This window comes from Myripristis murdjan, chromosome 24 (genome assembly GCF_902150065.1).
Source record: "Myripristis murdjan chromosome 24, fMyrMur1.1, whole genome shotgun sequence".
NCBI classification, from domain to species: domain Eukaryota; kingdom Metazoa; phylum Chordata; class Actinopteri; order Holocentriformes; family Holocentridae; genus Myripristis; species Myripristis murdjan.
This window is the reverse complement of record NC_044003.1, coordinates 3951469-3972561: the sequence shown is the minus strand read 5'-3', so window position 1 is coordinate 3972561 and position 21093 is coordinate 3951469. Positions and strand designations below refer to the sequence as shown.

Here is a 21093-nt window from a genome sequence, read left to right as displayed (position 1 = left end):
GAGACACCTTATCCATCACGATTTGACAAGCTGTCCATTGCCATTATATTTGCAATTCATAATACCATTTTATGATTTAGAATCAAGCAGGTCAGTGTCTTTGCTGGAACAATTCATGGAAATAAACTCAGTCCTGTTCAGGTGTACTTTGTGGTCGCTGAACTTTTATTTATTACACATTTTGGTTTTTACACTCCACTGTGAATCCTATTGTCGAAGCACTTCTTCAGACTGTTTGAAAGGTTTGTAATACCTTCTTATTGCCTTGTCATGTAGGAAGGGCTCTGAACTACATCCTCCAGAACAACTTCAAAGCCAACGTGGGAATGCGTCCAGACTCTCGTAAAATCGGTGTCCTCATCACCGATGGAAGGTCCCAGGACGAGATTGTCCTCAGCTCCCAGAGGCTGAGAGACCAGGGCATCGAGCTCTACGCCATCGGTGAGAGTTTCCTCTAGTCCTGAGCTCTTTGTGAAAGGAGCACCAGAATGTGTTGTAGGCATGAAGAATGTTCCTTTGCCTTTCCTTTTGAAGACTTGGTTCCTCTGCTATGAATTGAACACAGTTCTGTCAGTGTAGTAAAGGTTAGTTAGAAGTCAAGTTTAGGTCAGTAAGAAACTTTAGGTTAGCTTTGCATTTAGGTAACACGTGTTGTGGTCATGTTTAGACTGCTGAACTGGTTTAGCTCAGGTTAGCTTAAGGTCATGAGTTGGAAATGGAACTTACCCGAGTTGAAGGTAAATTTCTCCACCTGTTTGCCCCCCTGACCTCCACAGTTTTGTTTTCCACATCGCTGTTTCAGTGTCAGACCTCTTCCTGTTTGTAGTCTTGTCCCTTCCTGTTGGGGAACAGATTTCTCTCACTTTTTGTACATGGAGACATTGTCCTCATATCAGAAAAAATTTGGGAGATCGGGCCTTTGGCATCAGTTTTATCTGCTGCCAGAGTGCTAGACCTCTTTAAGTCTTGTTTTCATGTGCTATTTGAAGGTTTTTCTATGGTTGCACTCATTCTGAGTCACAGTGTAATAGTACCAGCTAAATCCCTGAAATGTAAATGGAAGAATTTAAAGGATTACTCCTAGTGTTTTGGGCAAAATACCATTTTGATGACTTCCCCAGACTGAGACCAGATGTTGGACCCCATTTTCACCTCTGAATGTCCAGTGGTTCAGATTGTATGTGTAGCATTTACTGTTAGCTTAGCATAAAGACTTGAACTGTATGGGAGTCGTTAGCCTGGCTCCCTCAAAAGTGAAAAAATAAACCTTCCAGCAGCTCTGAAGCTGTCTGTTTTACACAGTGGATCATGTGGATTTGAAATAAAACGTATTGGATTTTTTTTTTTTTTTTTTTTTTTTTTTTTTTTTTTTTTTAATTAAATGAGAGAGAAGTTAGATGGTGGAACTGTAACCGCTGAACATTTGTATCCTTACACCTTGCACAGTGATCCATGTATTGCTGAAGGTACTTGTACTAGACTTATTTCAGTGGTTACAGTTACAGTTCTCTCATATAAGACAGCTTCAGAGTTGCTGTAAGGTTTATTTTTTCACTTAGATGGAGCCAGGCTAATGACTCCCATAGACCTTGCCAGCAACATGAAAGGTTACAGACATGTTACCTTTGTTTTGGTTCTTAGGTTTTGACGGTATGTTCTTTCTCACAGGTGTGAAGAGTGCTAGCAAGAAAGAGCTGAGGTCCATCGCCACCGACCCCGACGAAATTCACATGTACAACGTCAGAGACTTCGCCTTCCTCCTGGACATGGTCGATGACCTCACCATCAACCTCTGCAACAGCGTCAAGGGCCCAGGTACTGCAGGCCAAGCATCCTGTGTGGCAACAGCCGTGCATCTCAGTGGCCTACTTTTTTTTCTGTATTGATATCAGATTGTGATATCAGATTGTGGATACATGAAGCTCATTGAGAGAAGGCCAAGGGTTTGCAGCGCTGTCAACAAAGCAAAGGGTGGCTACTTTGAGGAATCTAAAATATAAAACATATTTAGAGTTATTTAACAATTTTTTCTTTGCTACATAATTCCATATATCTTGCTTCATATATTTGATGTCTTCAGTATGTATCTACAAGGTAGAAAGTAGTAAAAATAAAGAAAAAACATTGAATGAGAAGGTGTGTCCAAACTTTTGACTGGTAGTGTATTCCAAAGCAGTTTATTTGAACTGTAGGTTAAGTGGCTTCATATACAAACATGTGTGGGAATGCAAATTGCTATGGCAACTCTAAACTCCTTTAATGTCCTGAAAAACCTTTCAAATTAAGTGCACAGCGATGCATTATCAAAGTATAGTTCTCTAATCTGACTGCAATACTTCAATGCCAGTTGCTGGGATTCTGTGCCCCAGAGCTGTGTTTTTGTCAAGATGGAAAGGCCTCTAAAACAGCATGTAGGCCAACAAAATCCTCCAGGGAAACCAGGGAAACAAAATAAAAACTTTAGCTAAATACGAAGAATACTTGCATAAATAATTAAATATACTTGAATAAACTTTAAAAAAAAAAACAACAACAAAAAAACGGCATACCCTAAAAGTAATAAAGAATAAAATATAACATATCTAAAAAGATTTCACCTTTTAGCCTTGGCATAGAATTTATGAAATATCTACAGAACAGAATAAATATTCTGTTAAAATCATCCTGAAAAACACTAGCAAAATAATAACCAAATGCATGTTAAAAAAAAGATCTATTTCAGGTGAGGAGCCTCTGTGATATTTTTAGATATATTGGTTTGACCACATTCCAGTGTTTTTAATTAGATGGAAAACGCTGTCTCACATTATAAAATACACTTTCATTTAACAGAGGATCTGATATGTGATCTGGTGTGAGTATCCAGCAATCACACGATCACAGATTCTTTTAAAAACTTGTGGAAGGATCTCCGGCTTCACAGTCCTTGGGGTTGTGAAAGTCGCTCTGCTCATGAAGGACTGCGAGGAAAGTCCAAATAAAAAACAGCAAACATAATAAACATCAGCAAACCTCTCTAAATGAAACTGGAGCACTGATGACCACGGACTAACAGACAGAAAACATTATAAAGTCATCATAATCAGAATAGTAGATGAGAACAAACTGTTCTGTTATTCTCCTTGAATCGCAGTGCAGTAGGTAGAAAATATGAAGAGGATTGGCTTCACTTGGCCGTTGATGAGAGCCAATGAAAAGATGAAAGGGAAGCCAGTACGTGCGGATATTATCTTGAATATGACACATTTCTGCCTGACAATATTGATTAATTCAGACCATTGAAAGATGTTGGGAAAACAGATCCAAGCCTCTAATGGAAACTTTCACACTGGAAGGCCTTTTTGTCTGTAAATTAGTTTTAAGAGGAAGCACGATGGTGAGTTACAGCATGGCCGGGGAAAAATATTTTCTAAAGAAGGCCTTTGTCAGGGAGCTGAAATATGGAGCGGCCCCCCATCAGGACCGCTAACACGGCAGATTTGTGGCGGCAGGGTTCACCAGGGTTCACGCTCCGCTCTCGCTCACTCTGATTCAGGTGGCGAACTGGAGGCGCCCACTGACCTGGTGACCTCAGATCTGACCCACCACTCCTTCAGCGTCAACTGGACGGCGCCCGGCGGCCCCGTGGAGAAGTTCCGCGTCACGTACATGATAGCAGCCGGAGGACCCACCCTGCAGGTGAGCTGACCCTTTACCTGGGACCCTGAGACTATTTCTTATCTTATTTTATTTTGTTTTATTAGCATCCTTACAAGACATGGCAAAAAGTATTTGTTATTTTATTTTATTTTATTTATTTTATTTTATTTTATTTTATTTTGTTTTGTTTTGTGTTATTAGCATCCTTACAAGACATGGCAAAAAGTATTTGTTATTTTATTTTATTTTATTTTATTTTATTTTATTTCCATCCTGACAAGATGTGGCAAAAGTATTTCTTAATTTATTTAATTCATTTTATTTTTTTTAAACAAATGAAAAAAAAAAAAAAAAAACACCAATGGGATGACATAATCCCACTTGTTTACAATCCACACAAACACACACCCAGACCCACACACATATTTATCTATATATCAATATATCTATATATCTATATATCTATATCTATAGATACAGTATATAGATGTAGATATATATATGTGTGTGTGTGTGTGTGTGTGTGTGTATCTATATTTATATGTAGATATAGATATTATATATATATATATATATACACACGCACGCACGCACACACACACACACACACACACACATATATATATACAATCTACACAAACATGTATATATATATATATATATATATATATTTTTTTTTTTTTTTCAACAATCTACAATCTTGTTTTTCTCAAAACAAGTTGAAAAAAAAAAAATCTGCCAATAGGGTGATGTAATCCCTCTTGTTTCCAGTGCAGTTGCTTCAGTAATTTTCTCCTCAGAACAGGAATAAATCTGTTGAAACAACAAGGCAGAAAAAGGCAGAGCAGCCTCGAGGATCATGACAATGACACTTGATTCCAGAAAATTCTGGAAAGCAGGGAGATGATCTCAGCCGCTGGCACAGGCTGTCACTTTTTTTAAGAAAACAATAGCAGATGACATGAAACTTGTGAGACTGGACGTTTCTGCAGTGAATACACACATTTTCTGTCCATTCACAACAAATCATACGGAGCAGAGGGGCGGGATGATGTTCAGTGCTGCGGCTTGAAAGCATCAACATGTCAGTCATGTGAGCGACCACGTCTCATTCACTTTCATTATCAGTTTCCAATCAACCATGAAGGAACCGCAGCAGACTGTGGCACCGATTACCAAGGAGGCTCAGGGTCAACATCAATGATATTTTTGTTTATTTTTATTTTTATCTTTGGCACCCTGACATAACATGGCAAAATGGATTTCTCATTTTATTTTATGTTATGTTATTTTATTTTATTTTATTTTTGGCATCCTGACAAAACATGCCAAAAAGTGTTTCCTATTTTATTTTATTTTATTTTATTTTATTTTATTTTATTTTATTTTACTGGCATCCTGACAAGACATGGCAAAAAGTATTTCATATTTTATTTTATTCTATTTTTTGTTTTTATTTATTTTATTGGCATCCTGACAAGACATGGCGAAATATATGTCTTATTTTATTATGTGATTTTATTTTGTTTTATTTTATTTCCATCCCGAAAAGATATTGCAGAAAGTATTTCTTATTTTCTTATTTTATTGGCATTCTGACAAGACATGGCAAAAAGCATTTCTTTATTTATTTTATTTTATTTCATGTTACTGGCATGCTGACAGGACTGGATCAGTATGTCTGTGTCCACTGAGGGGAACATGGTCAGCTGCAGGTCGGCTGTGATTTTGAGGAGGAGATGTAATGTCCCTCTCCTGCGCTCGGTGTTGCCGCGCTGGCCGGCTCTCGGCTTACACCTGGTTTCGATACGAGGAACTCGCCCAGCGATTGGTTCATCTGCCGCCCCGAGGACTCGTATATTCACTGGGAACTTTCTGTGGCCTGTTTATCCAAGAGTCCACTGCAAACTCAGATAGTAAAAAGGTGACTGGATCACTTGGACACTTTCCTCATTTAGTCTGTTTCTGTGTTGTTTTTTAGTTTTTTTTGTTTGTTTTTTCTTGAGTCAGGCCGTCCCAGTATGCAGCCTGGCTTAGAAAATGTACTCTTACCATCTGTGGATACTCGACAAAAACTTGGAGATCGAAAGCTGAAAATCTATTTAGTTTCTTGTTTGCTTATTCTTTTCTTGTGGCTCCAATCAGCCCCGGGTCAAACTGTAACAAATAACACTCAGGGCCCTATCTTGCAACAGAGTCCCTAAACCCGTTATTTGAGGATTTAGCATTGCGTAAGAGGCGTTCCCCCGCAAAAGTTGCTAACTTGCGCACCTGCCGTTATCCCTAAAACACTTGCGCTACCCGTTATATTATGCATAGGCGTGGTTTCGGCGTTACGCCAGTTAAACCAATTAGTGTGCCAGGTGCAATTGCCTTTAAGAGCAGATCCTAAAACCGAAACCCGTGATGGAGAGAGGGAGGTAGATTTCTCAGGGGTTCAACTGAGGCTAAAGCAAGGTGGCTTCATATCTATCTATCTATATATCTATCTATATCTATATCTATATATCTATATCTCTATATCTATATATGTATATATCTATATGTATATATATATACATATATAGAGAGAGAGAGTCAGGGAATTTACTCTTGTTTCCAACTCTTGTTTCACTTGCTTTAAGAAAAAAAAAATTTTAGCTCTGAAGATGGAACTAAATGACTTATTAGGATTAGATTTTTTTAAATTTTTTTGCAGTGTGGAGCTTGCCTCCTCCTGCTCAGGTCCATCAGCCGGCTAAGCGTGTCTTCCTGTCTGCAGGTGCTGGTGAACGGGACGGTGAACACCGTGGTGCTGGACAACCTGAAGCCTCTGACGCAGTACGTGGTCAACGTGTTCGCTGTGGTGGGCGAGAACAGCAGCCCGCCGCTGACGGGCACCGAGATCACATGTGAGTCCACTCAAATTCTTCAGTGAAACATGTAGTTTTCTCCTGAGTGGACGTCACTCCTGATGTTTGAAACGCTCACAACAAAAACTGAGGCTCTGCAAACTGTAAGAGCAGGTTATTTATTCACACCTGCAGACCAACGTCGCCTCTGTAATCTCACAGTCCACATGAGGCGACCTCACATGACCTCTGCTTCCTGGAAAACATCGTAAACAGTGACGTCATCCTGCATGAGTGGCTGTAAATTAAAATTTCAACCAGTAAAACCTTCACAAATCTGTAAACATGCTCTCTCATCCACCTCATTCCTCTCCCAAACTGATAAACTCTGTCTGCAGTAGGGTATTAACTAGGGTTGGGAACGAAAAACCGATACGACCGGATAACCGATTTTACAGGCGAGAGATACGGCTGTGTCGGTAGCAGACTCCTCAATCAATACGAATCAGCCAAGAATCCTTAGATGAATCGATTGTAGAGTTGTGGATCGGATATTGCGAGACTATTGCTGTGTCTCAAATCGCGCACTTCTGCACTTACACTTAGTATTTTGAGTGCATAAGTGCGTTCACACTGGAAATATTAACAAAATACTCACAAAATTAAGTGCACTGTAAATGCCCGGATGTACACTCAAAACGGTCAAAAAATTGAGTGTGGAACGATGGACACTTATCACCCTCACAGCACCACTGACCGGAAGGAGCTAGCTAAAAAAGCTGAGTTGACTTTTCGTTTTACGACTGTTAATATGTCACTTTATTAAGTTTTAATTTTTTTTCAGGCGAGAAAGTAACTACGTAGATTCCAAATATGTGGTCAGTTTGTCCAAATAACGTCTGTTTTGAAAATCGCTTCGACGTTTTCGGATAACTCTCAAGCTAGCGATTGTGCAAAGTACAGTCACTTCCGGTTGTTTACAAAAATAAAAACCTAATACATTAGAAGCAGTGGTGATGCTTTTATTTTGAAGATAGGATGTGTACACGTCTACTTCTGGATAACTTTACCACCGAAAACCAAAGCCGGCCGCGGCTCCGGTCGACATTAGACAGACCAGCCGAGGCTCCGGTCGATATCAGGCGGGCCGGCCGTGGCTCCAGCTGGTACCGCGCCCACCCGGTCGGGTCTGCCGGATCTGACAGGTGAGCGGCCGGTGCCGCGGGGCTCGCCTGATGCCGACTGTGGCGATCGTCATTTCCGGTAAGTGCACAACGGGAAGTGCGGCAATTGAGACACCCTTCTCTGTCAAAATTCGCGCACTGTGCCGGTAAGTGTACTGTCAGCTAAGTGTACTTACAGACAGTGCACTAACGGAAGTGCGCGATTTGAGACACAGCATATGAATCGGTTGCCTGAGGCTTTACAGTTTTAATTTCTAAACAACGCAAGAGCTCACGAAAGGGACTCTCACGCATGGTCCGTAACGTTAAGGGGCTTTCACATAGCGCATGCTCAGCGCAGACCTCGGCCACCACAGCCATTCATTGTGTATGTGATTGCGGGACGCGAGGGTGCACCGGTCTGCGCAGAGAAGGGCGCAGCGCGGAGCTGGTTGGCGCCCTGTGAGATCAAATCTGGGTGGCACAACCCCTCCAGTCGTTTCACCTGCACCTGCACCACCAAGAAAAAATTACAACAACTGCACCTGCACCGTACCAGTCCAAAAGGCAGAGAAACTTTCCAGCTACAGCAGCGCGCTGACATAGATTGTGTAACAAAGCAAAGAGTTGCCACTCCGATCTATTTTCCCTGGCTAACAGCAGCACACTGTCTTAGCTCGTCTATTCAGAGAAGAGGTATCACTTTGGCTTATTTTTCATATTCAATCTATGTTATCACAGGCATACTCCTGCTCATTCATTGGTAGTTGGTCTGTTTGATAAGTAATTAAAATTTTTAAAACAAATAATAATTTAACATATTGTTAAATAATTTAACATATTGTTAAATTATTGGAGTCAAACTTACTGGTAAACATCTACTCCTTCAAGATAATTTATTATGTTTACAACTCATAAACATACACTATCACTAAATACTGAGTGTTTGAGAAGCATATTTCCTCTGTGCTACAAAAGATCTGAAGTAAACAGTGCTCTCTTGTTGTCACGGGTCCGGACAGAACTGGTGCCCGGACCGCGGTCCACCATTTGGTGATTGTGTTTACACTGTATCGAATCGTATCGTTCTTAAACCGTATCGAATCGTATCGTTCTTAAACTGTATCGAATCGTTCTGTATTAAATAAAATAATATATTGTTTTTGAATCGAATCGTAACCCGTGTATCTAGATATGTATCGAATCGGCCTCATGCCAGAGATTCCCAACCCTAGTATTAACATAAAGGTCGACTGGTCGACATCATTAATTGACGTCGACGTGTCGCCAGTGTCCGTCGAAAGTCGAAGGGAAAAAAAGGTGCCGATAGCAGACCCCTCTCACCCCCCAGTTGGCGGTTCACTACAGCTTCCCCCCCACCCCCCCACCCCACCCGGTCAGGGCTTCACTACAGCCTCTTTACCCCCGGTTGGCGCTCCGCTGCACCCGTCCCCCGCTGTTGACAGGTCAACGTAACATCAACGACATTGATTGAAATGTTGAGGTGAAAAAATCTGGATCGTCTGCAGAGCTCTTATTAAACCAGAGGGCTGTACAGGCTAAGCAGTAGATGGCAAAAACAACCAAAAACACATTCAAACTATAAATAAAAGTAAAAAATAAATCCTAACAGATAAATGGAAGAGCAGCAGCACAGTTGTCCAGCTGCAGCTGTGATGGAAGCCAAAAAGAAGAGGTGGACTTTAAGCTCTTACATGAAAAGACAAATTATTCCATAAACTTCCACTGATCAGGCAGCCGTGTTTTTCTGTTTATCAGTCTCGAGAGCGCAGATATCAGATGCCGGTTACCTCAAAATTCCATATATTGACACGATTAATCAGCCGACCAGTTAGTGAATTCAGATTCAATTCATTCAGACAGCTGCTTTTGCCAAGAGTGTGCAAAGCAGTAATCAGAGCAAAGGGTGGCTATTTTGAAGAAACTAGAATATAAAACATGTTTTCAGTTATTTCACCTTTTTTTGTTAAGTACATAACTCCACATGTGTTCATTCATAGTTTTGATTCCTTCAGTGAGAATCTACAATGTAAATAGTCATGAAAATAAAGAAAACACATTGAATGAGAAGGTGTGTCCAAACTTTTGGCCTGTACTGTATGTGCATTAGATTTCACACAGGGTAGATGTCTCATCTTAAAAAACAAACGACCATCTGTTTTTCATTGATTCGAGTTTTGTTGCAACCATGCCAGCAGCATTTATTTAAATTCTTTAAATCTTTTTAAGTCAGTAAACTTCACATGCTTTTCCCCCCACACTTTGTTGAAAATCTCTTGTCTTTGCCCGTCTCTCCCTCTATGCCTGTCCGTCCAGCTGGAGACCTGAGAATCACCAATGTGACCCACAGCACCATGAACCTCAACTGGGACGCTGCGCCTGGAGACGTCCTCAAGTACATCATCGGCTACACTCCAGAGGACGGGGATGGAAAACAGGTAAAATCTGTTTACTGACTGCTTTCCGGTCGATTGCAGGATGACTTAAAGGAGAAAGAGAGAAAAAAAGAAAGAATGGATTTGGTAGCGCACAGTGGTAGCAAATTCCAGCTGCCTTCCGGTCAAAATCATCCTCGCATGGTTATGAGCCGGCCAAAATAAATGACGGTGAATCCTTGTCGCGTTTTGCGTGGCAGCCCGCCGCTTTGTTTGGTGAATCAGCTGGTCTTCATTAAGGTGCCGAGTCTCTCAGACAAAAACAAAAAGGCTTTTGAAGGGACGGAGGAGATGAGTAGACTTTTTTAAAAACAATCAAAGCTGACGAAAGGCGCCCCCTGAACTTTATAAGGGTAAAGTTTTGTCAGCAGTCTCGCTGATATCTTAGTTCTGGGAAAGTGACAAGCGAAGACTAATTCAAGAGTTACAGCCGGCCTCTCGGTGGAACAGGACCTCTGCCTGCTTGGCCGGGCCTTATGGGAAAAGACGTCTGCTGGCAGGGACGAGCTGGCTCCAGCCGGACGGGATCATAGGAGCACCACTCCGTCCTCATAATTTCTCACTTGGATGTTAGTGTGGCACAAACAGTCTGCAGCCCAAGGTGTCGTTGGTGGACACCTGCGAGAAGGGTGGGCGGTCAACTTTCCTTGACCGCCCAACCTGAGTCTGGTGGGTGGTCTGGAGGGAATCTGTTGGGTTTCTTCTTTTTTTTTTTTTTTCTATTATAATTTGTAGAGCGTGGTCTTTACCTGCTCTACCTGTAAAGCGTCATGAGATAACTTCTGTTGTGATTTGACGCTATATAAATAAAGTTTGATTGATTGATTCATTGAGAAGTTTCTAGAAAGGCCTGATGAACAACAGGCTCGGACTCAAACGCCTCTCCTCAGGATTACCTCTGAAAGCCTCTTGTCTCTGGAGAGGGAGCCCACGTGGTGGATTTATGCTCGCCGAGTGCAGGTTTCTCCTTCTTCCTTGCTCACTTCAGTAAACTGTCCGCTGAAATGGAAAAATCAATCAAAATCACAAAAAAAAAAAAAAAATCACAAATTTTGCATATTAGCCCAAATCCCAGCTGCTAAGGTGGTTGTTAAGGTTTTGGCCTTCATCCTGTCGCTGCCTCACCTTCAGTTTGGCAGCGAAATGAGTAACCAGTGATGAGCACTGTTCTATTGGAAGGTTTGTAGATTGTCCATAAAAGTCGTAAAATTTGCTAAAATACAAATTTTTCTGTAATTGGATACATGTTCATGTCTTACTCCATAAGGGAAATGTTTTCCATAATCCCACTGTGTTGTTTATCCTTAATCCCTTCTTTGAATTCGGCAGGTTGAGGTGAACGGAGAAGTCACCACCCTCTCCTTGTCCAGACTCATCTCCCAGACCGAGTACGACGTGACCATCACGCCCGTCTATACCGAGGGACCCGGGACTGTGATGGCTGGACAGGCAATCACAGGTTTGGGCAAAAAACAAAACAAAACAAAACAAACAAAAAAACCCCACTGGGAATTCTCATTTTATTTGTTTCATTTTTTGTTCATCAAAGTATTTTCTCGTCACTGATCAGAGTGTGGATACCTGATCCGGGTATCCACGGTGGGTCAGGTCCTGACAGGCCCGGGCTTGGACAAAAAATTTTGAAAGTAGTAATAGTAATAGTTATAGCCTTTATTGTCATTTGTACACGTATTGCACGATGAAATTATGGGAGTATCCACAATATTGCATTTAAAAGACACAAATTATAACACACTGTAGGAATAAAGAATATAAACAAATTAGTAAATTATGTTCAAGTTTAGTCGGGTTCAGTCACGTTGGCGTTATTTTAGTGAAAAAGGATGGACCTTCTGTCTGTTTTGGGCAACTTGACGAGTTTCGTGATGACACTGAAGGCAACATCGAGGCTTTTTCACGTGGTAAATGCAACCTTAGACAAGCAAAATCTCGGATCATGTTTGAACACAAGAAAGAATGCCTGTCGGGTTCGGGTCAGGCTCGGTTACTACGCTCCCATCTCGGGTCGGGTTCGGACAAAACTATGCAGCCCGATCATCACTCTGTCGCTGCTATACGTTCACCCAGTTCTTTTCAGTGGCTCCTCTGGAGGAGGAGGACGGCATTTTCCGATTAAGGTGTTTACATGGCATGATATTCCGGTTGGAACAGGCATATGCCAGGGGTCTTATTTGGAATTCTCTCCAACCAGATTATGACCTTAATTGGATTCGGTGTGTGTTTACATGACTCATGCGCAAAAGGAATATTCCGAATAATACAGGAATATGGTGTGCATGTAAACATCCTCATTGGACGCCATGTAGAAGTTAATCAGCAGGGAGTGGGGGGAGATGAGCCTGCTTTAGCTTCCTGAGGAAGTAAAGACACTGGTGGGCCTTTCTCACCTGATACAAGGTGTGGACAGACCAGGTGAGGTCGGCTGATATGTGAACTTCAAGGAACTTGAACCTCTCCCCCCTCTCAACCTCTTCTCCTTTAATGGAGAAGGTGGGGAGCACAGCCTTTTTGGCAGCAAACTTGACGATGGTGTTTGTGGGGTGGATGGGAGAGCAGTTGTGGGTGAAGAGGGGGAAGAGGAGTGGGCTGAGGACACACCCCTGTGGTGTTCCAGTGTTCAGGATGATTGTGGAGGAGGTGTGATCTCCCATCCTGACGCTCTGAGGTCTGTTCCTGAGGACGTCCAATATCCATGTGCACAGTGAACTGCCTAACCCCAAGTTGCTCAGTTTCGTTACCAGTTTTTGGGGGATGATTGTATTAAATGCTGAGCTGAAGTCCACGGACAGCATCCTCACGTAGGTGTTACTCTGGTCCAGGTGAGTGAGGGCTGTGTGGAGTGCTGTTATGACAGCATCCTCTGTCGACCTGTTTGCTCGGTATGCAAACTGATGTTGGTCAAGGTCAGCAGGGATGGCACACTTGATAGAGGGGAGGAAGGGAGGGAGGGAGGAAGTCTCTCAAAACATTTAGTGATGATGGGAGTGAGAGCAACTGGGTGATAGTTGTTCAGGCAGTTTACTGCCTGAACGACTATCCTCACTGTTCCTCACTGTCCCTCACTGTCCCTCACTGTTCCTCTTTGGTATAGGAATGATGGTGGCTGATTTAAAGCAGGTAGTAACCACGGACTGTTGGAGCGAGAGGTTGAAGATGATGGTGAATACCTCTGCTAACTGGTCCGTGCAGGCCTTGAGTACACACCCGGGAATGCCATCTGGGCCAGGTGCTTTCCTGGTGTCAACTCTGCGCGAACTATACCAAACGTCCTTGCTTGGTTCAAATCCCGATTGGTTCATGTCCACAGGATCAGTCATTTCCATGTTTTCCATTCATTGTCTATGTAGACAGCTGTGCAATGCATTCTGGTAGTGTTGCATTTCAAGAGACTGAGCATCATTGTGCCGTCTCCTCATCTGCAAAAAGTTGAGGTCTAGGCTGCTTTATGCAAATTACAGGCGTCTGGCTCTGATTTGCCACCTCTAGAAACTCCTGAGAAACGTTCAGTCGTCCATCTGAAATGAAGCTGATTCAGCAGCTGCAGGCTTTATTTTCTTGCCTCAGATGTTTTCAGAAACACATTTCGGCACACTATATTCAGAATATCAAAGAAAGTTTCCAAAAGAGCCGCCATGTTGGTCCAGTTTGAAATCTGGGAGAGGACGGCCCTCTAGTGAAGTGTTGGTTCAATCAGGTGCAGCCAGGAGGTGTTTGCGTTGCAGGAGGGCGTGGAGCTCAGTAAAAATAGGCACATGGTGGCAACAAGTCTGAAGAGATGGATAAGAAATTAATAAGAGCAGTTTCTTGACTTCCTGTTGGAAATAAAGCCAGGGAAACTTTCCGTTTTGTGTTGGTTTTCTGTGAGGAGAGCAACTCGTCCATCATGTGTGTGAAACTGGGAAGTGGCGTGACACAAAGCATCAAAAACTCAACCCTGTCGACACCAGAAGGATGACCTCACAAACTAATAAATGGCACATTATTTGTCATTCTGAGGCAAACTTAAACATCATGTGTGGGAAGATTAATTCTGCATCAGGGAACCAAGAAAGAATCACAGAGGAAAAGTGATGGTTGAACCATCCAGTTGAGTTTTACTTGAGATCAGGTCGGAAGGTAGTTGAGACCAAAGTCAAAGCCAAGAGCCGAGGAAGTGAAGGCTGTTCAAGACCAGAAATGGGCAATAAACAGTTTACACCTCTCTCCAGATTCAAGATAGAAAGAAAATGATTGGAAAAGGATTCACAGAGATTCAGATCGATCTCCAGGAGCTCTTCAACATCCATCAGTGCATCAGATTTTGACTTATCAGGGCACTTGATCAGTTTCTACAGGTGAAATCCCTCTTAATTCTGTGTGGTGCTGTGGAGACAATCAATGAAACATCATTAGATGATCCAGTTTATAGAAAGTTTGCAGACCAGTGCAAACTACACAGAAATCTAATTCCCTAAAGTGTTTGACGTGGTGTGTAGAAGATGAAAAAGCAGGGAAGGTGAGGAGAAGCACATCCTGCAAGATTATAAAGTAGGTGAGGAAAAGTCCCAGTCATGGCCCGAGGTTGGACAAATCCTGGACTGAAGACGTGAGACAGGACAGGACAAACGCTGCAGGCCTGACTGGAACCTTAAATCCTTTTGGCTCAGCTTGTTGTTCCAATCAACTGAACTACTGGGAAACGGGGTTTGAAACGGCTGTGACGGCTTTCGATCCTCTTGGCGTCGCTCATTACTCTAATTGACATAATTGAGCATAGCCCATGCTATGGACCAATACATCTGTGTGTGTGTGAGAGAGAGAGAAAGAGAGAGAGAGAGTGAGAGAGAAGGGAGCCATCCCTGAGGGGAGGAGAGAAGGTGTGGAGTGGGTTTGACACAGCCGATTCACTTTAAACCAATCAAATGAGCCCCTGTCCTCACCTTTAAAATGCTCTGTGCGAAGGTGTAATGAAAGTTTACACAATTGACATTGAGGTCTACTGTCTCAGGCGGAGCGGAGCCGGTGTAGTGGAAGTTTAGCTGACCGGCGCGCACACATCACCAAAACCTCACAAACAGGTGTCCAGAATGTCAGACATTAACAATGCAATAAATACTGACAAAAACCACTATTCAATGCTACTATCTCAATCAGCACATACATTTATCTCCATATTGACTGTCCCGTCACATCTGATGTCAGATCAAAGGAGATTGGCACCGTTTGTGCTGATTGTGAGGTTTTGGTGACGTGTGCGCACTATGCGCCGGTCAGCCAAACTTCCGCTACACCGCCTTGTGCTGAAAGTAGACCTGGCTTCAGATGGCGAACTTTGAGCGCACCTCGGTGAAGCCTTTTGCCACAAAACTGTCACTAGGCCAAGTTGAATCTGTCAACACCTCCCCCTGCTGCAACGCCACTCCCATCTCAGCGCACCTCGGTCTGCCAAACTACCAAACTGAGCGTGCCTTGGGTTGCGCTCCTCGAAACTAGCTTTGCGGGGGGTTCGCCTCACTGTGCCTCCCTGCGCTGTGCCAGGAAACTAGAGCCCTTAATGTTAAATGTACAGACCCATACACTCTTGCACGCACACACACACACACATGCACACCAGCATACACACATTACCAGTACATTGGCCTGCACAGAGCAATGAAATGCACTTGTAGCTACAGTAAACACTTCTCACATGGTGTTGCCTCATCTCATCTCTCAGGACTTCCTTCTAATCCCCCCACCCCCACCCCTTTTTATTTGTGCACATGTGAGCAGGTGTTGTTCCTGCCCCCAAGAACCTGCAGTTCTCTGAGGTGACCCAGACCTCCTTCAGAGCCACGTGGGAGCACGGCGCCTGGGACGTTGCCCTCTACCGCATCGGCTGGACCAAAAACGGCGAGCAAATCTTCCAATATGTAGGTTGACAAGACCCAGAGATGAACGATTTGTTGTTTTTTTCTTTATTTATCAAGGGAAATATCAACTGTGAAACGTACGCCCTTTTTCAGCAACTTCCAGCTTCATGGTATTCATGCAGCTAAACAGAAGAACACCTTGTTTGACCCCCATTAGTTGAAGTCAAATACCGTATTTCACCAATTAATTGCCCGGGCGTTTAATATGCAAAATTGACTTGGACCTCGGGCGTTTAAAAGAACTAAGCGGCTATTCGCTGCAGGCCTTTATTTATGTTTGCACCAGGACATTATCGTGATGACAGCTGCTGTCCAATATATTTTCAGTCGGTTGATTTAAGATTACGGTACACCCTTTTGTTCTAACGTTAGCTGGCGCTCTTATTTTGACAGAAAACGGAAGTGCCGCACTGTTAGTCTGCAGCTAACTGTTTACTTCTGCAAAAATAAGGTGAATAGCCTTATTTTGGGTTACCTACATATAATGCAAATAATCGCCCCGGCGGTTATTCGGGTGGGTGTTTAATACACAAAATGGGTGCAGACCCTAGGCGATTATAAGAACCCGGCGGCTATTTGCGGCTGGGCGATTAATTGGTGAAATACGGTAACTGAAATATTGTGTTGATGCTGCATAACACAACTACATCTGTTCACTAAGGCGATCACATATGGATTACCAAAGTACATACATTGGCATTCACATCAAGAGATGGAATAAAATATGAAATTATATAAGGCGAATAATGCATAAAAGAATGAGTACCCAGGAGATGAGCACATTAGTATGTTGTGACCAAGCCAAACTTTCCAATTATAAATAATTTTCCAACCTCCATTTAAATCTCCTATGATCCAGACTGTAACTTTAATCCATTCACTTCTAAAACCAGATACAGAGTCCAAAACAGGATCGTGACCAAATCAAGACTGAGACCAGAGCAAACTGAGTCCCATTCAAAACCAAAACAAACAGTAAATGATGTGCACATCTTTCCAAATGTGAAATTAAATGCGTTAACGTAGGAGCTGCTGGAGCTCTGTAAACGCTGCAAAATCCAATTAATGAATTTGTAGAAGTTTGCGAGGCATTACAAAGTGCACACAGGTGTGATGCCTTCCAGTGTTTGCAGCGCTGGGAAGAAAATGAAGCAAACTGGACCAGGTGAAGAAAAAAAAAGAAAGAATAGATAGGAAAAGTCGAGTCATCATTCAGCAGCTGGCAAGAAAAGCCTGAGTCAAACAGAGGAAGACGGTTCAAAGAGATAAGCCACACCGCGTGAGGTCAGGTGAAGGGCTTTGCTTAAGGGCACATCAGCAGCAGAGTTAGCTCTCGATGCTGCTGAGTCGAAGGAAAACGTTTCACATTCACTTTCCTTGACTCTAAACTTCTGAGTTGATCCACAGATTTGAGCTGCACCCACTTTTCTGGCCTTTATGCCTCTATCAAGGCGGGTCGATACAGTAAAGGGTTAAAAAATGAAATCAAGTGAGCATTGTTTAAATGCAAAAATGAAACAAAGAGCCATATTGTATGAATATCATTATACGTTAGGTAAGACGTAAAACTCTGAGGAAGCTGTGGTTGTAAAACGTTTCTTGTGTATGTTGTGCCCTGCAGTTTTCACAGATCCCTTAAAGTTGTACCATTCTTAGAAAAACTTGTTATTGTTATTGCGTACGCCAAAACTTAAGTAAAAACATCCAATTCCATCCATGCAACAATAGTGCCACCTTTGTTTAATTCTTGTTGTTCCCTGGCCCTCGTAGATTATTTTTTACGCTCACTTTTTTCATTGCTGAACCAACACCCACCGCTCTCTCAGCACAAAAATCCATGAATGAAATCCAAACCCAGTTGTTTGCTCTAGACTTTGTTTCCTAAGGAGATTGTAAACTGAGTACCATCTGATGATACCCAGTTAGGGTCAAGGTGAAACTTTCTTGGTTGAACAATGGAGGCTGAAAGTATCAACAGCTGGATTTTTGCCATTTGAAGTAAAACCTGTTTTGCACCGAAGTCGTTGCTGTTTTTGGATCTCCAAAAATCATTCCTCACATTCTTATGTGGTAAAACATGAAGCCGACAGTCTGGAACGTCACGCAAACCTCTGTTGCAGTATCTCACATTTCAGGCATGGGCACTAAATGAAAATTGGTGGCAAAGAGCAACAAACAACAAACAAAGAAGAAAAAGACGCAATTTCGTGTATTCCTGTGTAAACACATGGCAACAACGGCAGATTTTGAAGATAATCTGTGAGAATTAATTAATTTAATTAGTACCATCTTGATAGCCATTTTTCCCTTGTGTGGAAAAAATATGTATAATCTCTAGGGCTGGGAGGATATGCTTATCCTTCTATTCGATACTGTCATGATACTTGGGTACCAATTGTATATGTATTGTGATTGCTAAGTATTGCAGCTCTACAAGTATTGCAATTTGATGGTACAGTTTATTGTGTGAATCAAATGTGGCTCATTGAATCCTCAAGAGTCTCAGCTTCAGACTGTTTAGGCCCCATTTTACAACAGGCCACAAGAACACATTTGGACTGCAGGGTTTGTGGCCCAAACTGCATGGGATTAGCAGAAGGTGGGCATGTCTGCAGAGGGGAGAGCCGTGGCTGCCCAGAGAACCCATTTTCATTCACACAGCCAGAGGTCAGAGGTCAAGGGACCCCGCTGGAAATGCCAGTTTTTCTTTTGCCCAAATTTTGCTGAACTCTTCACTTTAAATTGATTCTGTGATGGAAACCCTGATAGGTCAAACATGTGTTCACCTATTTGTTCCTTGGGTAGACCAGGTAACAGGCCTCGGTCAATGGATCATAGTGCTGGCAGTGGCCTGATTAGTGGTGCCATTCCTAGTGAGGCTGCACATCATCAAAATTATGACAAAGACTGTTCTCCAAACTGCATATGCTGTCATTCATGTGTTATTTCCTCTTCATGCTGACTCTCCCTTTGCTGTCATGGTAGCAGCATAGACAGTGACCTACTTCTTCTCTCTCCGTCTGCCACCAGGCGATCCTGAACGAGGACGAAACCACCCATGTTCTGGAGGACTTGGAGCCCGACACCCTGTACGATGTCACTGTGACGGCCATCTACCCGGACGAGTCCGAGAGCGAAGACTTGATTGGAAGCCAGCGCACATGTAAGCGCCGGCCACCCACCTCCGGTTTAAGCCCCGCCCACTCCAAGTACAGATACAGATATGGATACAGATAATGTAGATGGTTGAACAGATACAGGTACAGATAGTGGTGTACTCGCTCATCCCTAGTTATAACTGATATAGACAGATGTCAAGCAAATTGAAATAACTCTGTTTGCTCAACATCTCTTTCTAGTGCTAAAGAATGGACCCAGTATGTCATTTGAGAAGAGAGGCATTTTCATTGTTTTGTTCATGATTTTGGCGGGAATGGTAATGTGGACGACAAGGACGGTGTCGATGGAGGCACACTTTGTGATCCTTCATACCTGTAGTACATTTCTGTGCATCAGCTTGAATGACCTAAAGGCTGTCAAAACAACATACAGTATTTACATCTAAAACAAATCAAAGAGAGGATGAAGGTTTGATCATGATGTTGTGAAGCATCACAAACCTCTGAGGGAACACACACACACACACACACACACACACATACACGACAAGCACAACGTCAATTCAATGGATTAATGAGTGTATTTCTATTTACATTATAGCATATGTTTTACAATTTTATGTTATTTCCATATTTCCATGTTAGAAATTTGACATGTTAATATCCCTGTTTAAATGAGACGATCTAAAAAAATCCCTCTTCCATTGATTTTCAATAGAGCAGCTCCAGACTTTACACCTGACAGCATCACGAGACTCTTAATCAGGTTCTGCCGGTGGAGCCGAGCCGTTTATGTTCACCAATATTCTCAGGGGCGTCTGAGAGCTTAACAGTGACGTGTGAATGGTTTCATTACAAAAGGCCAAATATCTGATCCTGCAGATCCTGTCCACTCAAGACATTTTGCAGATAAAGGATGCAACCAGTTTATCAAATCAGGGGTCACGTTCTTAAAATAGCAGTCTTTATTTTTTCATTCATAAATACTCCAAACGAGCGGTGTTGCGCTTTAACCTCCCGGTGTTGTTTCTGCTCCTGTCCAGAGGTTCAGTCACCGAGCGGCTGATCACCCCGCCGCCTCTTCTGATGACACGGACCGGAGTTTGGCCTCAAACACAGGAGGATTCAGAGAGCCGCTGCAGAACGAGCGTTATTCACCTGCAAACGTCACGAGATGGGGAGCGGTGACGTAAAGAGAGTCCCGTCCAGCCAACACATGACGGCTTTTATTACAAAACGAGACATCCTGTTTCCAAGGAGTTTCATTCAGATTTTCTCGACTTTAGTCCTGCACTGCTGTTTGTTTGTTTGTTTTACCATTTAATTACAATCATTGTGTGCAGTGATTGTGTTATTGTTGTATTTCTCACCATTATAACACCCAATAATGTCCTTCACTTAAGCATTAAGCATTGTGTAATAATGTGATTACACAACTATTACCAACAAAATAAAATGTATAATCAAAATGTATTCATACTGTGGTCATTTTGCTCTCAAAATATAAACGTTTTTGCTAGTATTCTCTCCGTTTCAGCGGAAATACAAGAGATCTGATGTTAACTAGTCCTTGTCAGTCCTTGGGCTTATCATGTTTTGTAGACATCACGATTTCTCCAAACTGAATAAATACCACATATAGCAACACAAAACTGTTTTGCTAGCGATCATGTAACTAGAATATCCGCTGGAAAAAAAAAAAAAATCATGGACTGATAGTTATACTTCTGCCGACTTCTCAGTCATTTTTAATCTAACAGGTGCCGTGACAGCGACTCAGCAGCACAGCTGATCTTTATCTACAACCAATTTATATTATACAGTTATTGCTTTGTTGTTGTAATTGGCCTTTAAACGCATGTGTAACAGGGGGGATGTAGAGAAATATTCATAGATAGATAGATGCACTGTATGGACAAAAGAACGGGGCCACACCTGTTAAGGGGCTTTCACATAGCGGGCGCTCAGCGCCG

General features: G+C 42.5%; 1 protein-coding gene across 1 annotated transcript in view; it reads left to right on the top strand.

Moving 5' to 3' along the window:
• LOC115355688 (collagen alpha-1(XIV) chain-like) overlaps window positions 1-20529 on the top strand; it is a 29984-nt gene extending 9455 nt beyond the window's left edge. The window contains exons 5-13 of the mRNA XM_030046538.1: window positions 277-441; window positions 1669-1815; window positions 3536-3678; window positions 6401-6530; window positions 9971-10092; window positions 11419-11548; window positions 15862-16001; window positions 19032-19164; window positions 20164-20529. Coding sequence (XP_029902398.1) covers window positions 277-441; window positions 1669-1815; window positions 3536-3678; window positions 6401-6530; window positions 9971-10092; window positions 11419-11548; window positions 15862-16001; window positions 19032-19164; window positions 20164-20165 — 1112 coding nt within the window. The 3' untranslated portion in view covers window positions 20166-20529. The remainder of the gene's footprint in view (window positions 1-276; window positions 442-1668; window positions 1816-3535; window positions 3679-6400; window positions 6531-9970; window positions 10093-11418; window positions 11549-15861; window positions 16002-19031; window positions 19165-20163) is intronic.
• Window positions 20530-21093: the final 564 nt, after the last annotated feature.